The sequence below is a fragment of the Dendropsophus ebraccatus genome, chromosome 4 (assembly GCF_027789765.1).
Source record: "Dendropsophus ebraccatus isolate aDenEbr1 chromosome 4, aDenEbr1.pat, whole genome shotgun sequence".
In the NCBI taxonomy this organism is placed as follows: Eukaryota; Metazoa; Chordata; class Amphibia; order Anura; family Hylidae; genus Dendropsophus; species Dendropsophus ebraccatus.
The window spans coordinates 4,770,366-4,788,682 of record NC_091457.1 but is presented as its reverse complement, the minus strand read 5'-3'; the positions used below and the strand labels follow the sequence as shown (position 1 = coordinate 4,788,682).

The 18,317-nt window shown below is 44.0% G+C and overlaps 1 protein-coding gene across 1 annotated transcript; it reads left to right on the top strand.

Moving 5' to 3' along the window:
* The first annotated feature begins 1,389 nt into the window (after positions 1-1,389).
* On the top strand, positions 1,390-15,556 carry LOC138789167 (vomeronasal type-2 receptor 26-like). The gene is made up of 7 exons (XM_069967770.1): positions 1,390-1,513; positions 2,180-2,339; positions 2,912-3,206; positions 7,470-8,093; positions 10,958-11,188; positions 13,765-13,888; positions 14,637-15,556. The coding sequence occupies exons 1-7, from the start codon at positions 1,390-1,392 to the stop codon at positions 15,554-15,556; spliced, it is 2,478 nt and encodes an 825-aa protein (XP_069823871.1).
* The last annotated feature ends 2,761 nt before the right edge of the window (positions 15,557-18,317 follow it).

The following is an 18,317-nucleotide window of genomic DNA, read 5'->3' as shown; positions in this document are numbered from 1 at the left end:
GTGAGATAGTGACAGGAAGGGGTAGTATGGACAGTGAGGTAGTGACAGGAAGGGGGAGTATGGACAGTGGAATCAGTAAGGATAGTGAGGCACCAGCTGGAGGTGAGGAACTAGAGAGAGTGATACAAGGGGAGGCAATAGGGGCAATGAGGAAGTTACAAGAAGGTGCAGTATACCACCCAAAACATTAGGGTCAGTAGTCCAAAACACACCCAGACGTGCTCCCCATAAAGATAAAATGTAACATTGAACTAGTTTTACCTATTTATGGGTGTCATAGGGGGGAGGGCTTATCCTAAGGAAAGATGTAGGAAGACTCCTGCTAGGATCCTGTATGACACGATAATATGGGGGCTTATGCAGTGTCCCAGAACAGGCTGTCAGTTTCTCACTTTAAGTCTGCTTTTATTGCTATAGCCATGCCTGTCCTGGAAACTAGATGCACTGCTACTGTTTACTGTGTAGTCCCTATTACTCTCAGGTTCATGTGTATATTTTGTGTGCATAACTATGTGTAGTGGTATGCAAAGGCTGGTGATCACGTGACCGTGCCCCGTAACCATGGTTCCTCCAATGGCCGTCGAGCTTTGGCCAGGGGTTACCATGTGACTTCCTCTTGCAAGTCAGTTTATTCCCTGCCACAAAGGGAATAGGATGTCTGTGTAAGTTCTGCCCTCTTCCTCAGAGAGGACAGATGTGTTCCTGCGGCCCTGTTCACCTTTAGAAGAGTGGACTCGGTGCTCTGCTGTAACAGTTCCTGGCTGTCCGCCTGCTCAAGTGCCTGGAGTATCCTCTCATCTGGGTGTCGTTCCTGCTCTCCATCTCCTCATCAACTCAAGATATTCACCACAAGTATTATAATCCACCCAGCCTCTCTATTCCTCTGTCACTACTACCCCCATCATCCGGCACGCTTCACCTCAGCCTATGCAGCACCACCTTTGCTCTGTCTGTTTAACCCTGCTATATACCCGGTTGCATCCGGAAGAGACTGTTGCTACCAGTTACCTCAGTTACAATAAACTTGTAACCACCGCTGTTACTGAACCCTGGCATTGGTGTCCCTTATCTGGTGCTCCGACTAGGTACAGCGAAGAATCGCATGCCCAGTGTCCCACATAGAACCGCAGACTGGCCTACAGCTGTGCCACCCTCGTGCCATTACCGTGACAACTCTATACCCTGCAGCTGCCCGGTTCCTGCCTGCTAGTAACACCTGCACTGCGGAGTAGCCCTCACGGGTCAGGGCATCGCACTTACATTGATAGCCAGACACAACATCATGTGTGACCCCTTTAGAGACTTCACCTGAGAGACTAATACTATCAGTTAGGCGAAATAAATGACTGACTTGAAGGGAAAACTACCTACAAATGGGGCATTAGAAAGATGCTCTACATATGTTTCTCCATTAAACTCACTGTGGATTATAAAAGCCTGACCTTTCAGAACTCTGTAATAATGAACACAATGGCAAATGGTTTTATGATCCAGCACTCGGCCACCACGCTTTGTAGGTCTGCATGGTCCACCACTGAGCTGTAGTTACCTAGACACCTTCCCGTCAGAAGACTTGCTCTTATAGTCGCCCTGGGCAGATCTCACAGACCAGTAACTTCACTAACTGACTGGTGGCAATGGTGATATCCTACACCGGCATGGTCACACTCATGGTTATTGAGCTCTTCAGTGTGACCCATTCTACTGCCGATGTTCATCTTTGGGGATTACACATCTGCTTCCAGGACCTAGGAAGGCTTCCCATACTTATGGCCATATAGTGTAGTCTCGTCTCTGCAAGTGTTAATGAAATTGTTCAATGATTTATTTCTTCCATTTTTTTTATTATCTTATTCTACTTTTAAGAGAAAATTAGAGTAGAGAATATATTTACCACGATAACATATGAGACCTGAGTGTAATATTAGGACTCCATGTATGATAGTGAGCAGAGCTGTGTATATAAGGGGGAGGATTGGCTCAGGCTGCAGTGACACTAAGATGCTGCACAAGTTACTGCCGGTCACTATATTACTTCATGCTGCCATCCAGGAGATATTACATCTTTATGTCGGACCTGATACTTTATATATTTCATCATTTTATTCAAAATTATCGATTACTCTTGTCCCAAAGGTTTTATTCTCTGTGTTATTCCTGTGTGTGACTCCTCGGACAGTCTCATGTCAGTCTCCGGCCTGTAGGCTCCAGATAGAAAAACCTGCGGATGATTATGAATATGTACAGGATGGAGACGTTATCATTGGAGGAGTTGTCACTGTCAACACTTTCACGATATATTCATTCCGAGAGAACTTTAATATCCAGTTTTGTTTCTAGTAAGTGCCATTGAATTTATTATAAATGTAAATAAAAAAAATGCCATCTTCCTATCTAATAATATCTATGTAAGTCTATTGGAAAATACAGTTGTCACACACAGCAAACAGCAAAAAACAAACAAACAAACAAACGTAGTGGGTCCAAAAAGAGGGGAAAATCTATCGTTCTAGTTCTCTTCCCTTCATGCTAGGTCCAGTCCTGGTTTTGACTGATAATAATGAGATATACTACTCAAAAAATCTTTGTAAGTCTCGATGCTAAGTAGTTAGTATAACATTATTCAGACAATCCTCAGTAAGCTTCAAGTGTATTTTTTTTTCTTTCTTTTTTTTTTTTGAAGAGCAGGAAAGAAAAAACACATGTGAAAAAACGTATGACTTGTAATCATAGTACTTGGTTTTTTATTGCTTTAGTTATTGCTTTTTTCCTGCTTTCGGAAATGTAACAAAGCTGCTAAATAACCCGAATCTAACAGACTGGACGCCACACTAACACATCTCACCTGCACAATGTACATTTCTATGTGATCTGTGTTTCTTGTCAGTAAATCAATCTCCTTACTTTACAGTCCAATCATTTATTATTATAAGAATCTATTGTCTTTCTTCTATTCTGTGGAGGAGATGAATAAGAATCTGTCTATTCTCCCAAACCTGACTCTGGGATATCACATCTATGACTCCTGTGCAGATCCCAGGAAGGCCATAAGGAACATCTTACAGATATTATCTGGGCCCGGACACATTGTCCCCAACTACTCCTGCACTCGGAAGAAGAAGGTGGTTGTTGGATTTATTGGGGATCATTACTCATCAACCACTTTACCTATAGCCCAGATCCTGGGGATCTATCCATACTCACAGGTTAGTAATAGCAGCACTGACCCCTCAGCTCCTCCTCTAATAGCAGCACTGACCCCTCAGCTCCTCTAATAGCAGCACTGACCCCTCAGCCCCTCTAATAGCAGCACTGACCCCTCAGCCTCTCTAATAGCAGCACTGACCCCCTCAGCTCCTCTAATAGCAGCACTGACCCCTCAGCCCCTCTAATAGCAGCAATGACCCCTCAGCCTCTCTAATAGCAGCACTGACCCCTCAGCCTCTCTAATAGCAGCACTGACCCCTCAGCCCCTCCTCTAATAGCAGCACTGACCCCTGAGCTCCTCCTCTAATAGCAGCACTGACCCCTCAGCTCCTCCTCTAATAGCAGCACTGACCCCTCAGCCCCTCTAATAGCAGCACTGACCCCTCAGCCCCTCTAATAGCAGCACTGACCCCTCAGCCCCTCCTCTAATAGCAGCACTGACCCCTCAGCTCCTCTAATAGCAGCACTGACCCCCTCAGCTCCTCCTCTAATAGCAGCACTGACCCCTCAGCTCCTCTATTAGCAGCACTGACCCCTCAGCCCCTCTTATAGCAGCACTGACCCCTCAGCTCCTCCTCTAATAGCAGCACTGACCCCTCAGCTCCTCTAATAGCAGCACTGACCCCTCAGCCCCTCTTATAGCAGCACTTACACTTCCTCTCCCCATGTGACAACTTCCTACAGGGTGTATGTAACAGCTCCTGTGAGTGGTGGAGAAGAAAGGAGGTTAGAGATAGGTAGAAGGAAATAGTCTCTCTCATTGGGGTACAGAATCACAAAATACAATACAATAACCCTTATATGACTACAGCTGGGCATCATACATAAATATACATAATACTGACATCTAGTAGCAAAACTTATACTTGACTTCATTACCACTTTAGTTTTGAAGTAACAGGCTTTTGCGAGGGGTGTTCAAAACAGAAACACCCATGGTGGGACACCACATTGGCACCACCAGGCTTGGATGTGGCCAGGTCTCTTCCTCCTCCGCCGCCAGATGAGGGTAAGGCACTGGAACTTCTGTGAAGAAGCCAGGAGACAACTCCTGCAGTACCTCAGGCTCATTCCCGCAGGACCACTGTAGTAGTGGAGGGATAGGCGGTGGCCTTGCATAAGGGTACTTGAAGCCGTTGCTACCCGGGGGCGCTGGGACAGCAGTAAGTTCCTCATCTGTCGGGTCAGGCTCGGCAACGTATTCTGCCTCAAAAGCAGTGAACTCTGAGTATACATCGTTCTCATCCTCTGGGCTGTGGTATTCGAAGTAGTCAGAGTCATAGCAGGCTTCCAACCATGGAGTAGGCTGCATAACCAGAGGACGGAGCGGCAGCGCCAGGCTGGTGGCTGTGGTATCACGGCTGACCAGCGGGCCATGGCTCTGAAGATCTCCGTGATCGATTTCTCAGTAACATCCAACATATGCTGTTCACCATCTGCCATCTTGTCAGCATCTGCCAAGTAGTCATCACTTTAGGTAGGCGGCAACATTGGGCACAATAAAAGTCTATGGACAGCGGCCTCTTCCAAGATGGCCGATTCGGTGATGTTAGGGGAAGGGTGTAGCACCTTTAGGAGTCCCCCTGGAAAGACTCGATTGACTTTAGGATCCACCTGTGGATGGTATTGAGTTTGGCGGGAACTTGCTGACTTTTCTCGTGCTTCTTCGGGTGGTAGTTATATCCTTCGTGGGTGATACAATCACTGATGTCGCAGTGAAAAATGGCATATATATATATATATATATTTATGTATATATATATATATATATATATATATATATATATACCAAGACAGATATTACCAATAACACCAGCATATAGGAAGAGAAAATATTATCACCATACACATTACTGCCATACTGTTACTGACAAAATCCTGTATACTGAGACCAATATTGCCAATAATACCAGTATATAGGAAGGAAATATTACCGCCACACCACAACCACTACCATCACCACCATATTGTTACTGACCAAATCGTGACACATACTGACTAACACCACCACATACTGTCTAACACCACCGCTGCTGAATAATCCACTGTACACAGATCACTTTCACCTCATACAGTCATATAGAGGTACCCAGCTCTACACAGGTTCTGTACACCATATACATTACAGTGCAGCTATATCCAGTGACTCACATGAGACGTCTTCTCTGATTAGAGTTCTTCCCTTTTCATCTTCTTCTTCTTCTTCTGCCCTGGAATATTATGAGAACTTCTCAGAGGCAAGAATCCACAGAATCTGCCAGACAGAAATATTAGGGTCCTCGCTCTGGCACCATCCTCATCTGTATTGGCCTCTTTACGCCCTGATTTAGTGGGTAGGCTGACTCTATGTGACGTCCTTATAGTATATGCGCCTCCTTATAGATGGTCCCCCTCTGAGTATCCCCTATAGTATATGCCCCTCCTCTATGTAGCCACCCATCTTATAGATGGCCCCTTGTTCAGTCTTACATATAGATGGCCCCATGTGCATCTACTTGAGAGCCCCCTTCTGTGTAGTCCCCTATAGTAGATGACACCCTCTGTGCATCCCATATAGTATATGGTCCTCCTCTCTGTAGCCCCTCCTTATAGATGTCCCATCTGTGTAGTCCACTATAGTAGATGCCCACTTCTATGCATGCCCTATTATATACGCCCCCTGTGTAGTCCCCCTTATAGATGGCACCCCTATGTTGTCCCCCTTATAGATGGCCCCGTGTTGTCCCCTTATTGATGGCGCCCTCACCCCTATGTTGTCCCCTTATAGATGGCTCCCTCTCCCCTATGTTGCCCCCCCATAGATGGCCCCCTCTCCCCCTATGTTGTCCCCCTTATAGTTGGCCCCCTCTCCCCCTATGTTGCCCCCCCTTATAGATGGCCCCCTCTCCCCCTATGTTGCCCCCCTTATAGATGGCCCTCTTCCTACCCTTACTTATACCCCCTTATCGATGGCTCCCTCCCCGCCCCCTTATAGATGGCCCCTTTTCCCCCCTTACTTATACCCCCTTGTAGATGGCCCCCTCTCCCCCTATGTTGCCCCCCTTATAGATGGCCCTCTCCCTACCCTTACTTATACCCCCTTATCGATGGCTCCCTCCTCCCTTATAGATGGTCCCTTCTCCCCCCCTTACTTATACCCCCTTGTAGATGGCCTCCCCCTATGTTGCCCCCCCTTATAGATGGCCTTCCCCCCCCTTACTTATACCCCCTTGTAGATGGCCCCCTCTCCCCCCTCCCTTGTAGATGGCCCCTTCTCCTCCCCTTATGGATGGCCCCGTCTCTCTCCCCTCCCTTATAAATGGCCCCCTCTCCCTCCTTATAGATGGCCCCCTCTCCCCCCTTACTTACACCCCCTTATAGATGGCCCTCTCCCCCCCTCCCTTATAGATTGCCCCTTCTCCCTCCCTTATAGATGGCCCCGTCTCTCTCCCCTCACTTATAGATGACTCCCTCTCCCCCCCTTATAGATCGCCTCCTTTCCCCCCCTTATAGATGGCCCCCTCTTACCCCCCTTACAGATGGCCCTCTCTCCCCCCTTATAGATGTCCCCCTCTTCCCCCTTATAGATGTCCCCCTCTTCCCCTCCTTATAGATGGCCCCCTCTTTCCTTCCTTATAGATGTCCCCCACTTCCCCCCTTATAGATGGCCCCCTCTTCGCCCCCCCTATAGATGTCCCCCTCTTCGCCCCCCCCTTATAGATGGCCCCTTCTTCGCCCCCCTTATAGATTGCCCCCTCTTCGCCCCCCCTTATAGATAGCCCCCTTTTCGCCCCCCCCTTATAGATGGCCCCCTCTTCGCCCCCCTTATGGATGGAGCCCTCTTCCCCCCCTTATAGATGGCACCCTCTTTCACCCCCTCCCCCTTATAGATGGCCCCTTCTCCCCTCACAGTGCACAGCAGATTAAAAAAAAAACAGACACACACAACTCGCCTAACAACCTGCTCCCCTGTTGAGACTCTTCTTCTGCTGAATGCGGGCCCCCCCTTGTGGCGGGACGGGTTGCAGTGGTGACCGCTGCAACCCTTGTAGCTTTGCCACTGGGAATACAGCTGTAGCCAGCCTTATCTTAGGATAACTTATCCCTACTTCAGGAGTGCAGTACAATATCACAACGCAAACCTAAGTGTAACATTACTGTCTGTGTTCTTAGGTTATGGTCTATGTCCTTCAGTGTTGTTAGCTACACGTTTTTTTTTGTTTCTAAGCATCGTATTTATCTGGTAAAGGTTATAACCAATACTTTTATAATTTTCTATACAGATTAGTTACGGAGCAACAGACCCATTGCTAAGTGACAGACATCTGTTCCCGACTTTTTTCCGAACCACACCCAATATCCACACAACCTATTCTGTCATATCTCATTTTGTGAGCTACTTTGGATGGAACTGGGTTGGAATATTATACTCTGATGATGAAGCTGGAGAAAGAGAAACACGTCTGCTGACAAATCTTCTCACCAGTCGTGGCATCTGTGTGGCCTTTGCCTTCAAAAATATAAAATATAAAAATCAGTTAGACAGTTTAATGGAGAAGATTGGCAGCAAAATCCAGGAGTCATCCGCCCAGATCATTCTAATATGTGGAACTTTTTCTAACCAGATGGAAAAATTCTTCCATAATGTTAAATATCTGATACGTGACAGAACCGTCATCATTAATCCCACCTTCTCTCCTTATATGATCACAGTATTAGATTACCAACAGACATTCAATCTTAGTTTAACATTTGATGTTCATCCAGAACATATACCAGATATGGAAAGTTACATGAGAAGCGTCCATCCCTTGAAGAATCCCAATGACATGCTCCTCAAGCATCTCTGGATTAAGATGTTTAGTTGTTCTTCAGGAATAGAAGCAAAGGATAAATTGTTATCTATGGTTTATAAAAGATCTCTCCGTAAATGTAATGGAACAGAACGATTGGATCGTCATGCTTTATTTTTAACTTATTCAAACACTTTCCAAATGTATCTCTCTGTAAAATACCTGATATCTGCCGTACACTATATCTACATCTGTAATGACCATCGGGCTACAGATCAGATATATCAAAATGTGCACAAGGTGACCATTATACTGTATAGTATTACTGTATTTTATGTATTCATGCAAAAAACAATAAAGATAGAAACAAAACTTATTTAAAAAGTTTCCCCCATCCCTACATCTAGTGCACCCCACTGAGGACAGGATGTTGCAGAAGAGGAAAGAGCAATGCACTTCAATATACGACTATTGCAGTGCAATCTACAAGTCATTAAAAGGATTTTGGGCCACCTGTGCCCACAGTGATCAGCTGATCGGAGCCTGTACTACACAGTAAGAGAAATTAGTCTCTGGTCACTGTGTAGCGGTGGTGTCCTGTAAATGCACCTTAGCGCCATTTAACTGAATAGACGCTGAGCTGTAGTTACTGGTCACCACTGCTACACAGCGATGAGAGTCAATCTCAGTTCATTGTGTGGTGCAAAGGCTGATCAGCTGATCAGTGGGGGAGCGGGGTATTAAGACCCTGCAGTGTCTAAGGTATCCTATGAGTAGCTCATCAGTCTATTATGACCAGAAAAGTCCTTTAAATTATCACTTAAGTCACTTGGAGAAGTAAAAGTATAAATTAATAAAAACTTTTCTTATTTGTTTAAAAATTGACACTATTTTTCTAAGGGTATGTTTCCACTAAGGAACACCAGCGGACATTTCAAGTGGAGATCGCTCAGCGGGCTCCACTTGAAGTTCCACCAGTCCCATTGAGTCAATGATATTCTGAAGCTCAATCTGCTGTCCGCCCAAAGAATTGACATGTTTATGGATAGTAATTCTTCCTGAGGAGGCTGAGGAGGCTGCGGATAACATGTTGAAGAGGCTATAGGCAGATTTAAAATAGCAACAGCATACTGCTCCACCATATTCAGTGACTAAGATCTGGGTTGGTCCTGCTGCATATGTTTATACCGTAGCAGTTTGACTGTTGTGTGTATGTTTGATACATAGATTTTATTTGTATGTTAGATTAAAAGTTATATTTTAGTTGGGTCCCATTATAGGGGGCCAAAATGCCCAAGCATGCCAAAAAATCTGACCCTTCTCAGGGTACAGCCAGTGTAAGCGGCCAAGGTGACAGAAAGTGGTCCCAGTCAAAGACAGAATCGTTGGAGTGGTGATTGGGTGTCTGAGACCCAATTCCAATTGCCAGTGCCGTCAGCAAGAGAGCTTTGGGCGAGCCTACCAGATAGGCTAGACCCTGAGACTCTGGATTTGGTGGATCTATTGGAGGAATCTATTGAGAGGCAGGAATTTGGAAGAAGCCTTTAGATATCTGGAGTTGATAATCTCCAGAGCAGTGAGGAGAGGAAGGCAGGGGCAGATTCTGGATGCAGTACAGGATCGTACTGCCAGGGTCTTCCAGGTGTCTTTTGGATGATGCTGTATGCCTTCCCCTTTCCCTTCCCCGTATTGCAGCCCACTTACTACTTAAGCACAGACATGCGGGGGTCCCAAAGGTTAAAGGTTTCTATATAACATCCCTTATATCACAACTTAAGTGCTGGTGGCGATCAGAGAGGGAAATGCTTGGGAACAAATCGAGGAATCGTCCATAACAACATACACATTACAACACCTATTACTGATGCCATTTTGGAAAGACACTAAACCAACATGCTCAAATCCGCTAGTCACTACATCTTTCCAAATCTAGAAAGACTACCACCAACAGATGGGTGTTCAAACTCATCTGCCTGGAACTTTTATACCACTATCCTTTATACCAACCCAAATTCCCAATTTAGATCTGTAATAGGAGGGCGGCCTTCAGAGTCAGTTGTATAATTTAGCATTGTTCTCCCTCAAACCTTCTGCCCCATCTTTGGGAGAGAGGAGTTTAGCCCCTGTGGATGAGTGGATTAGGAATGGGATCTTGGCTTTAGTGTGTCCAGATTTAAGACGTCCGGCCAGAATGTGCTTTGTTGCTAGTCAGTGATTTTGATCTGTAGTAAATCTGACACCCTTTGTTCCCTTTGCTTTTTCATAGCAGCGCCAAACTTCACAAAGGAACCCCTTATATACGCCTTATGGGCATTGCACAGCATCATCAGATCGGAAACAGAGGGTGAATTAAGCTCAAAAAACTCTATTAAGTCGTTAAATACTTGGGGTCCGTAGTGAGAGAGGGTCATAAGAGATGTGTTACAGTGCCATAGATATGTGGGGGGCTGGTTATACCTTTCTCTCACGAAATGACCAATTGGCCGCCATCGTGTTTTCTCACTTGTTTGATTGTTTTCCTTATAAATGACAATTGTTCATAGTTTGGAGCATATAATGATACAGAAGTGTATTCTATAGAGTTGATTGAACACCTCGAAATAACATACCGACCTTTGGGGTCTGCAATATTAGCAATAAGGCTAAAGGCAACTGAATCTTTCTCTGCTATTGCAACGCACGCTCCATTGTGTGAACTGGAATGTTCTTTGTGGCCGCTATTAAATCAATAGCGGCTGCAGAAAACTGACATGTCAGTTTTTTTGTGCGACTGGTTAGAATCTCCGCCAGAGCGTATACTATGTGTTTATGCTCCATCCAGGATTTTATTTATACACATACAACATATGTTTTGTATAAATCACGGCTGTTGTTGCAAATCACAACAACGGCCATGATTAATATGAAACTTACGTTGGGTGAACAAAGCCTAAAGATATATGTCAAGATAATTGATGTCTTCTTCATCTCCATGATAGGTCCATCATTATTTAAAAGCGTTGAGGTGTCCAAGAGAACCCACTGACAAAATCAAATGCTTTACCGACAAAGGAGATAGAGAATCCCTGTATCTCATCCGTAATGATATTTCACTCTCAAGATTAGTGGTGGCCGAGAACAGAGTGGGGTGGTACTATCAAAACTCTAGCGGGGATCTGCAGTTCTTTATTGACATAGAAAATATTAGATGGAAAAACGCCCAAAACCAAGTGAGTTTATCTGTTTGTAATGTTTATTTCTCAGGTTGGATATTACAGGGGTCGGTACTTTTATTAGTATCCACAGGAAAAGGAGAGAAAAAATACACTGGATGTGGTCCTGGTCCTGCGGTATAACCCACCATGGAAGAGGCAGCAGTATAAAGCAGAAGGAGGGTTTGTTGGCATAAAAACCAGTTTATAAGCAGAAAAAGTTCCATGTAATAACGCATTTCACATTTCGCATTTTGGAAGATACAACCTGATGAAGAGATTTATTTCATAGAGCTTTTTATACCAATAATCCATTCTTTCCTTTATACTGCCGCCTCTTCCACTGCATCCATCCATTTGCCTAAACTTCATACGACAGGATTACATGTATTACTTGTATGTTTTTTATCCTCAACATTTATTAGTGTCCAGTCTCCTTCTTATACATATAGTAGCAGATTTTCTTGGCTTCACACTGGTCTATGTTGTGTTGGTTACCAGATATTCTCAAAAAAAAAAAAAAACTTTACTCCTCTCACAGTCTCTACAGTCCCTGAGCCGGTTTCCATCACAATAGTGACTCTCACATTACCCAGCAGTGGCAGTTGTTTCTTTCAAACAAGTAGTTATTTAAAGGGGAAGTCAGGGTCAGTATCAGTGACCACAGTATATAATGGGGACATACCGTTACTGGCAAGACATCGGATTTGTGAGCTTAGCTACCCAGCCATTTCTTTATTTGCTGTGAATGAACAGTACTTATAAGAGATTTGAGCATTAACATTTTTAGAAAAGTCCTACCAGTATTTCCAAAAAGCAACAATACACTAGACAAAAGACTCCTATAGCAAAGCACATGGCATGGAAGAGAATGATCTCACAGACTGCAGTCAGATTATCAGAAGAGAAGGCTCTGTCTCACAGACTGCAGTCACATTATCAGAAGAGAAGGCTCTGTCTCACAGACTGCAGTCACATTATCAGAAGAGAATGATCTGTCTCACAGACTGCAGTCACATTATCAGAAGAGAATGATCTGTCTCACAGACTACAGTCACATTATCAGAGGAGAATGATCTGTCTCACAGACTGCAGTCACATTATCAGAAGAGAATGATCTGTCTCACAGACTACAGTCACATTATCAGAAGAGAATGATCTGTCTCACAGACTGCAGTCACATTATCAGAGGAGAATGATCTGTCTCACAGACTGCAGTCACATTATCAGAAGAGAAAGATCTGTCTCACAGACTGCAGTCACATTATCAGAAGAGAATGATCTGTCTCACAGACTGCAGTCACATTATCAGAAGAGAATGATCTGTCTCACAGGCTGAAGTCACATTATTAGAGGTTCTAGGTCTGTCTCACAGACTGCAGTCACATTATCAGAAGAGAATGATCTGTCTCACAGACTGCAGTCACATTATCAGAAGAGAATGATCTGTCTCACAGGCTGCAGTCACATTATTAGAGGTTCTAGGTCTGTCTCACAGACTGCAGTCACATTATTAGAGGTTCTAGGTCTGTCTCACAGGCTGCAGTCACATTATAAGAGGTTCTAGGTATGTCTCACAGGTTGCAGTCACATTATTATAGGTTCTAGGTCTGTCTCAGAGGTTGAAACCACATTACTGGTGGTGCCGGGTTTGTCTCACAGGCTGCAGTCACATTATAAGAGGTAGAATCAAAGAGATTCGGTGTAGGTCACTACTTCTTAGTGCCAAGGTTTATTGGGCTGGGACCTCCCCTGATATTGAACATAAAAAGTGCCTAGCCCTCAAGGATATTTGTGTTTACTAAGATGTTTGGGGGAAAAAAATGGGGGAATTTTCTCCCTCAGATCATGTCAGACATGCTTTAAGATTCACTTCACTAAAGATACTGAAGAATTTGTCCCATGCGTTCAATGATTAAGAGGTAAGGGCCCAATCCAACAGTATTCATGTAATAAATGGTATCACTCAGTAGCTTTGCCATAAAGGTTGCCCCAATCTGTCTATATTAACTGTACTTACATTGTCTAGACCGGGGATGGGGAACCTTCGGCCCTCAGGTTGTTGCAAAACTACAATTCCTATCATGCCTGGACTGCTGAAGCTTTAGCTGGAGGGTTGAAGGTTCCCCATCCCTAGTCTAGATAGATAGTAGGTATAATGTCAAGTAAGGGGTAAAACATACAATTACTAGATGAATAATACATCTAACATTTAATACATATAATGCAGCCACTTATTTCTTTATTAGCCATGTCACATAGATTCCATATGACTCCACCCAGGGCCCAAGTAGGACTACACATGGCTGATGTACCCAGTAACATACAAAGACCAGACGTGACTTAGAGAACTTGGACCCCACTGTATTAGGAAATTCTCTTACAGCAGATCAGCATCACTTAAAAGAGAGAGATGGGCAGGGTGTCCTGTTAGATGAGCCGATAGAAGAGAGATGCAGGCCGCCGCCATCACCATGTATCCTGTATACAATGGATTGATGTTACCGGCTGTAATGTTTCACCCTTTCCTAATGACTTGTTCTGTAGATGATTATACACATGCAGTCAGTGCCAATCTTCTCTGGTTTCTGCAGGTTCCCAGGTCACAATGCTCACCAAGCTGCTCCCCCGGACACAGGAAAATGGCGACCTCTAGTATACACATGTGCTGCTATGACTGCGCCCAATGTCCAGAAGGAGAAATCTCCAATAGATCAGGTAGATTCTATCTGTTATTTCCTCTTTTACACATCAAACCTTATTACTGTTAGCTACAGTGAGCACTACACTGTTCCCGCCCACTGCCCCGTCTACCTGCCACTGACGGTCCAAGGCGGCTGCAGAAAACCACAAGGACAGTCCCTACTGACTAAGGTGGCACATGAAACACAGACCCATTAAACCAAAGTCAGTAATCCAAGTCGGTAACAGCAGGCAGAAAAAGTACAAAATCTAGATCCGTTAAATAGTCAAAGTCAAGAAAAGAGACTGAAGCAGACATCAGACAGGGATAGTCGAGTATACAGGCAAAAAGGTCAGAATCAGGTAAATGCAATAGAGAGCGCACTTAGCAGACAGAGCTTAACTCAATAGCCAGTGTCTGTCTGCTGTACTTTTCACTGCTTATAATGGATCAGGAGCTCTATCCAGCAGCTCATTGGACCGGCCCAATGATCCAAGATCTAGAACATCTGAGCGGCCTGGTGCCACCCAAACCCCCAGGCCGCAACATACACAGGTGCGTTCTGCGCCTCCTTGGTAGTGATGTTGACCCGCCTAGTCATCCCTGGTTACCAGGTGCAATGTCGGGTATCTACGATGTCCCCCGGTCCGAAGCAGAGAGGCATGGACGCGCTCTGAAATGGCCAGGCTACCGGGGAGGTGCTGAAGCAGAGAGGACGGCACATGACCACAGTCCTTGTAATCTCAAGGAATAAGCGTCTCTTACCTAGACTTTCTATTACAGATAGTGAGAACTGCAGGAAATGTCCAGAAGACGCCTGGTCAAATGAGAACAGAACATTGTGTGTGATGAAGGAGATGGAATATTTATCTTATACTGAGGACATCATTTCTATCGCTTTTTCCTCTTTAGCCACTTTCTTCTGGATTCTGACTCTTCTCATTCTTCTCATTTTTGTTTCCCAACGTGACACGGCGATTGTGAGAGCGAATAACAAGAACCTGAGCTTTGTCCTCCTGGTCTCCATCATGCTGAGCTTCCTCTCTGTCTTCTTGTTCCTCGGTCGTCCTGTGGATACAACCTGCATGTTACGTCAGATCTCTACTGGAATATTACTCTCAATATCCATCTCTTCATTGTTGGCCAAGACCATCATGGTTTACATGGCATTCAGAGCCACCAAGCCTGGAAGTGTGTGGAGCAGATGGAGTGGAGTAACGCTTCCTAACTGTGTGCTCCTGATCTGCTCCTCTGTCCAGGGGGTCATCTGTATGAGTTGGGTGACCCTCTCTCCCCCCTTCCAGGAGCTGGACACACACTCTTATAAGGAGAAGATGGTAGTTCAGTGTAATGAAGGGTCAGATCTTTGCTTCTACTCTGTCCTGGGTTATATGGGGATTCTGGCCGCTGTTAGTTTTATTACAGCTTTCTTAGCCAGGACATTACCGGACAGTTTCAATGAGGCCAAGTACATCACCTTCAGCATGCTGGTGTTCTGCAGTGTCTGGATAGCCATGATCCCGGCTTATCTCAGCACCAAAGGCAAATACATGGTGGCCGTGGAGATATTTGCCATCCTGACCTCGAACGCTGGACTGTTGGGATGTATATTCTTCCCCAAATGTTATATCATCCTGTTCAAGCCGAAACTAAATACAAGAAAACATATTCTAGGAACTAAAAATACTATGGGACATCACTGATCCCCGCAAATCAAATATATTGTGTTTATGGATAGTGTTGAACAGTGTTAGGGTTTGGCAACGTTCTTAGGACCCAAACACTCGGCATTTGACTGCCCTCAGCTGCAGAAGTTTGACACAGCCCCAGGGAGTCCTGGAAAACATTCATACAGCCATCGGCCACATCTATGTTTCCCAGGACCCCCTGGAGCTGCATCCAACTTCTTCAGCCACAGAGAGCCAATTGCTGAGCGCTTGTGTTTGGAGAATGGTGCCGAACCCAACCCAAGTCCGTTCAACATTATTCATGGAGAGTTTGTTTTATTGATTACTCTAGTGAGCTGAAGATTAATATTATTACACAAATATTATATAACCATTTTAGCGGTGGGGGACGGGGAGTGTGGGGGTGAAGAGTTTTTCAATTAAGTATGGAAGTTTTTTGGTGTCAAAAAGCAGCAATGTTTTGTGCAAAAATAAATGACCTCTTACTATTTTATACTATTTGACGCTATATATTGCCAGTGTATCCAGACCAGCTACAAGTGCAAGCCGCTCACTGTAGAACATGTAGGGAGTGGGATTGTAAAGGAGGCATGGGGTCTTGCTATTGCATACATTGTGCCTGAAGTTTACTCAGCTCGCAGCTCCAGTAGATTTCACGCTGAGCGGCGCGGGAAGCCACGGATCTACCTACAATTTTAACTCATCTGCAACTCTTAATGAGTTAGCAGCAACATTTTGCCCCAAACTTGCATATAAAATAATGGCTTCTAGTAAATCTGTTCCAAAGCTGCTGAAAATAAATGTATATTTTTAAATAATTCATGTAAAAATACAAAAATCCTTAATTTATCCTTAATCTAACTATCTGAGATTGAAATTTGTTTTGCATCTTAAAGGGGTTTTCTGGGCTAAATGTAATGATAAGCTATCCACAGGATCCACCGTACAGCTTATCGGTGGGACATCCAGCAATGACACTGATCTTCAGCTCATACACATAGTATACGCTCCAGCCGCGATTGGTAGTGGCCCAGCTAAAACATGTCAGTTCACACAAAGCTCCGGCCACATGCTACATTGTGTGCAGCGGTGAATTCGGATGCGGGTGCACACTGCTGCACCCAAATCCAAAATCAGCAGAAGTGAAGATCATCTGGCCGGTACTGCAGTATCGTCTGGGATGATCTTCAGTAACACCGGACGTTCTATGACCTGGCCAGGTGACAGAATGGCCGGTGTTGTACATTATGTGAACATGGCCTGTGTCAGTATATGAAACATGGCAGGTATTTTTTTTTTATCACTTTGTACATTTCTTGTTATGTCTAATTGATGTTGTCTTTAAGTAAGCAGAGAGCTTGTTGAGAGCTTTCGCTTGTTTAAAGGCTAGAATTAACCCCATTATTACCCTGAAACCCATCCACACCAGGGATACCTGCTAAATCCAGAGACCATCAGACCTGGAGCATCAAAATGATAGAGTGGAAAGGGGTGGCCACAGGCTGGCATTATTAAAAAGGAAAGGGTCAAATCCATTGCACTTCACATCCTGGTACTACTAGGCTGCTACTGCTTGGTTTATAACTTGCTGGGTATTCTCTATATAAATAAATAAAACAATAATAATAATAAACCATTAATAATAATAAAACATTAATGATAATAATAATAATAATAATAATAATAATAATAATAATAATAATAATAATAATAATAATAATAGTGGGGTCACTTGCTTTTTCATATAACTTTACAGCCACATGTCCAGCTCAGGAGCACAATCTTCTCTTGAATAGTAAACCCTGGAGAGATCCAGAAGTCGTATATAGGAAGGTCTGACACTTCACCTCTTTTCAAATGCATCCCTGGGTGTCAACTTAAAAACTGCAATTAAAAATCTGAATGTGTGAACTCACATAAGAGCGATTGATGTCATCCACGTTTAATTGAAATGTTGTATAGTGACGTTTAGGGCAATGTTCAGGATTATAATTCAATAACTTTCACTGTCCTCTTACTTCTGTTGAACAGCCTTCTACGTCTCTGCAAGTGTTCCTGAAATCAAAAAAGTTTTGCTTTAAACTCTATATTTTTAAGTCTTAATTTTTAAGACTTTAATATTTAAGTCTTAATTTTTATAAGTGAAGAAGATATTTTCCTCCCTGATGCTATGAGACCTGAGTGTAATATTAGGACACCATGTATGATAGTGAGCAGAGCTGTGTATATAAGGGGGAGGATTCGCTCAGGCTGCAGTCACACTGAGACGCTGGAGAAGTTACTGCCGGTCACTATGTTGGTGAATGCTGAGAACCCGGGGTTATTCTTCCTTAATATAGGATGTATTACTTTATACCTTTTAACATCATCTTCAGCTTCAATGCAGTTCTCTATAGAGGAAACTCCATTCTGTGTGTTATTCCTATCAGTGACAAGTTCACGAGTAAAGCAGGGTACCTGGAGACTTAACACTCCAGCATTGTTGTGAGGTGCCATTTTAGAATTTATACATTTTCTTTTTTGCTGTTGTAGCTAGGTTGGTTACACAACACTTTTAAACTAATTAATAAAAGTTAATTTTAAATACGTGATTCCGGAAGTATATATAATAATTCCACGTATTTCTAACCAGTTTTCTCTGCGCAATACATCGTGCAACGCAGCTGTGATTTTTTGATGCTTTTTTCCCTTTGTGCATTCCACAGCTGTCATAGACTCCATTCTATGCCCGTGCATAGAATAGAGTCTATCAAACGTGCAGAGACGCGCACGCCTG

Bases quoted from the DNA above. Each gene is read 5' to 3' on its own strand.
- LOC138789167 (XM_069967770.1), top strand. From the start codon at position 1,390: ATGCTCTACATATGTTTCTCCATTAAACTCACTGTGGATTATAAAAGC. The intron at 1,514-2,179 runs GTAGGTCTGCAT...CTCCTCGGACAG, and splicing joins GCACTCGGCCACCACGCTTT to TCTCATGTCAGTCTCCGGCC. The intron at 8,094-10,957 runs GTTTATAAAAGA...TCTCCATGATAG, and splicing joins AGGATAAATTGTTATCTATG to GTCCATCATTATTTAAAAGC.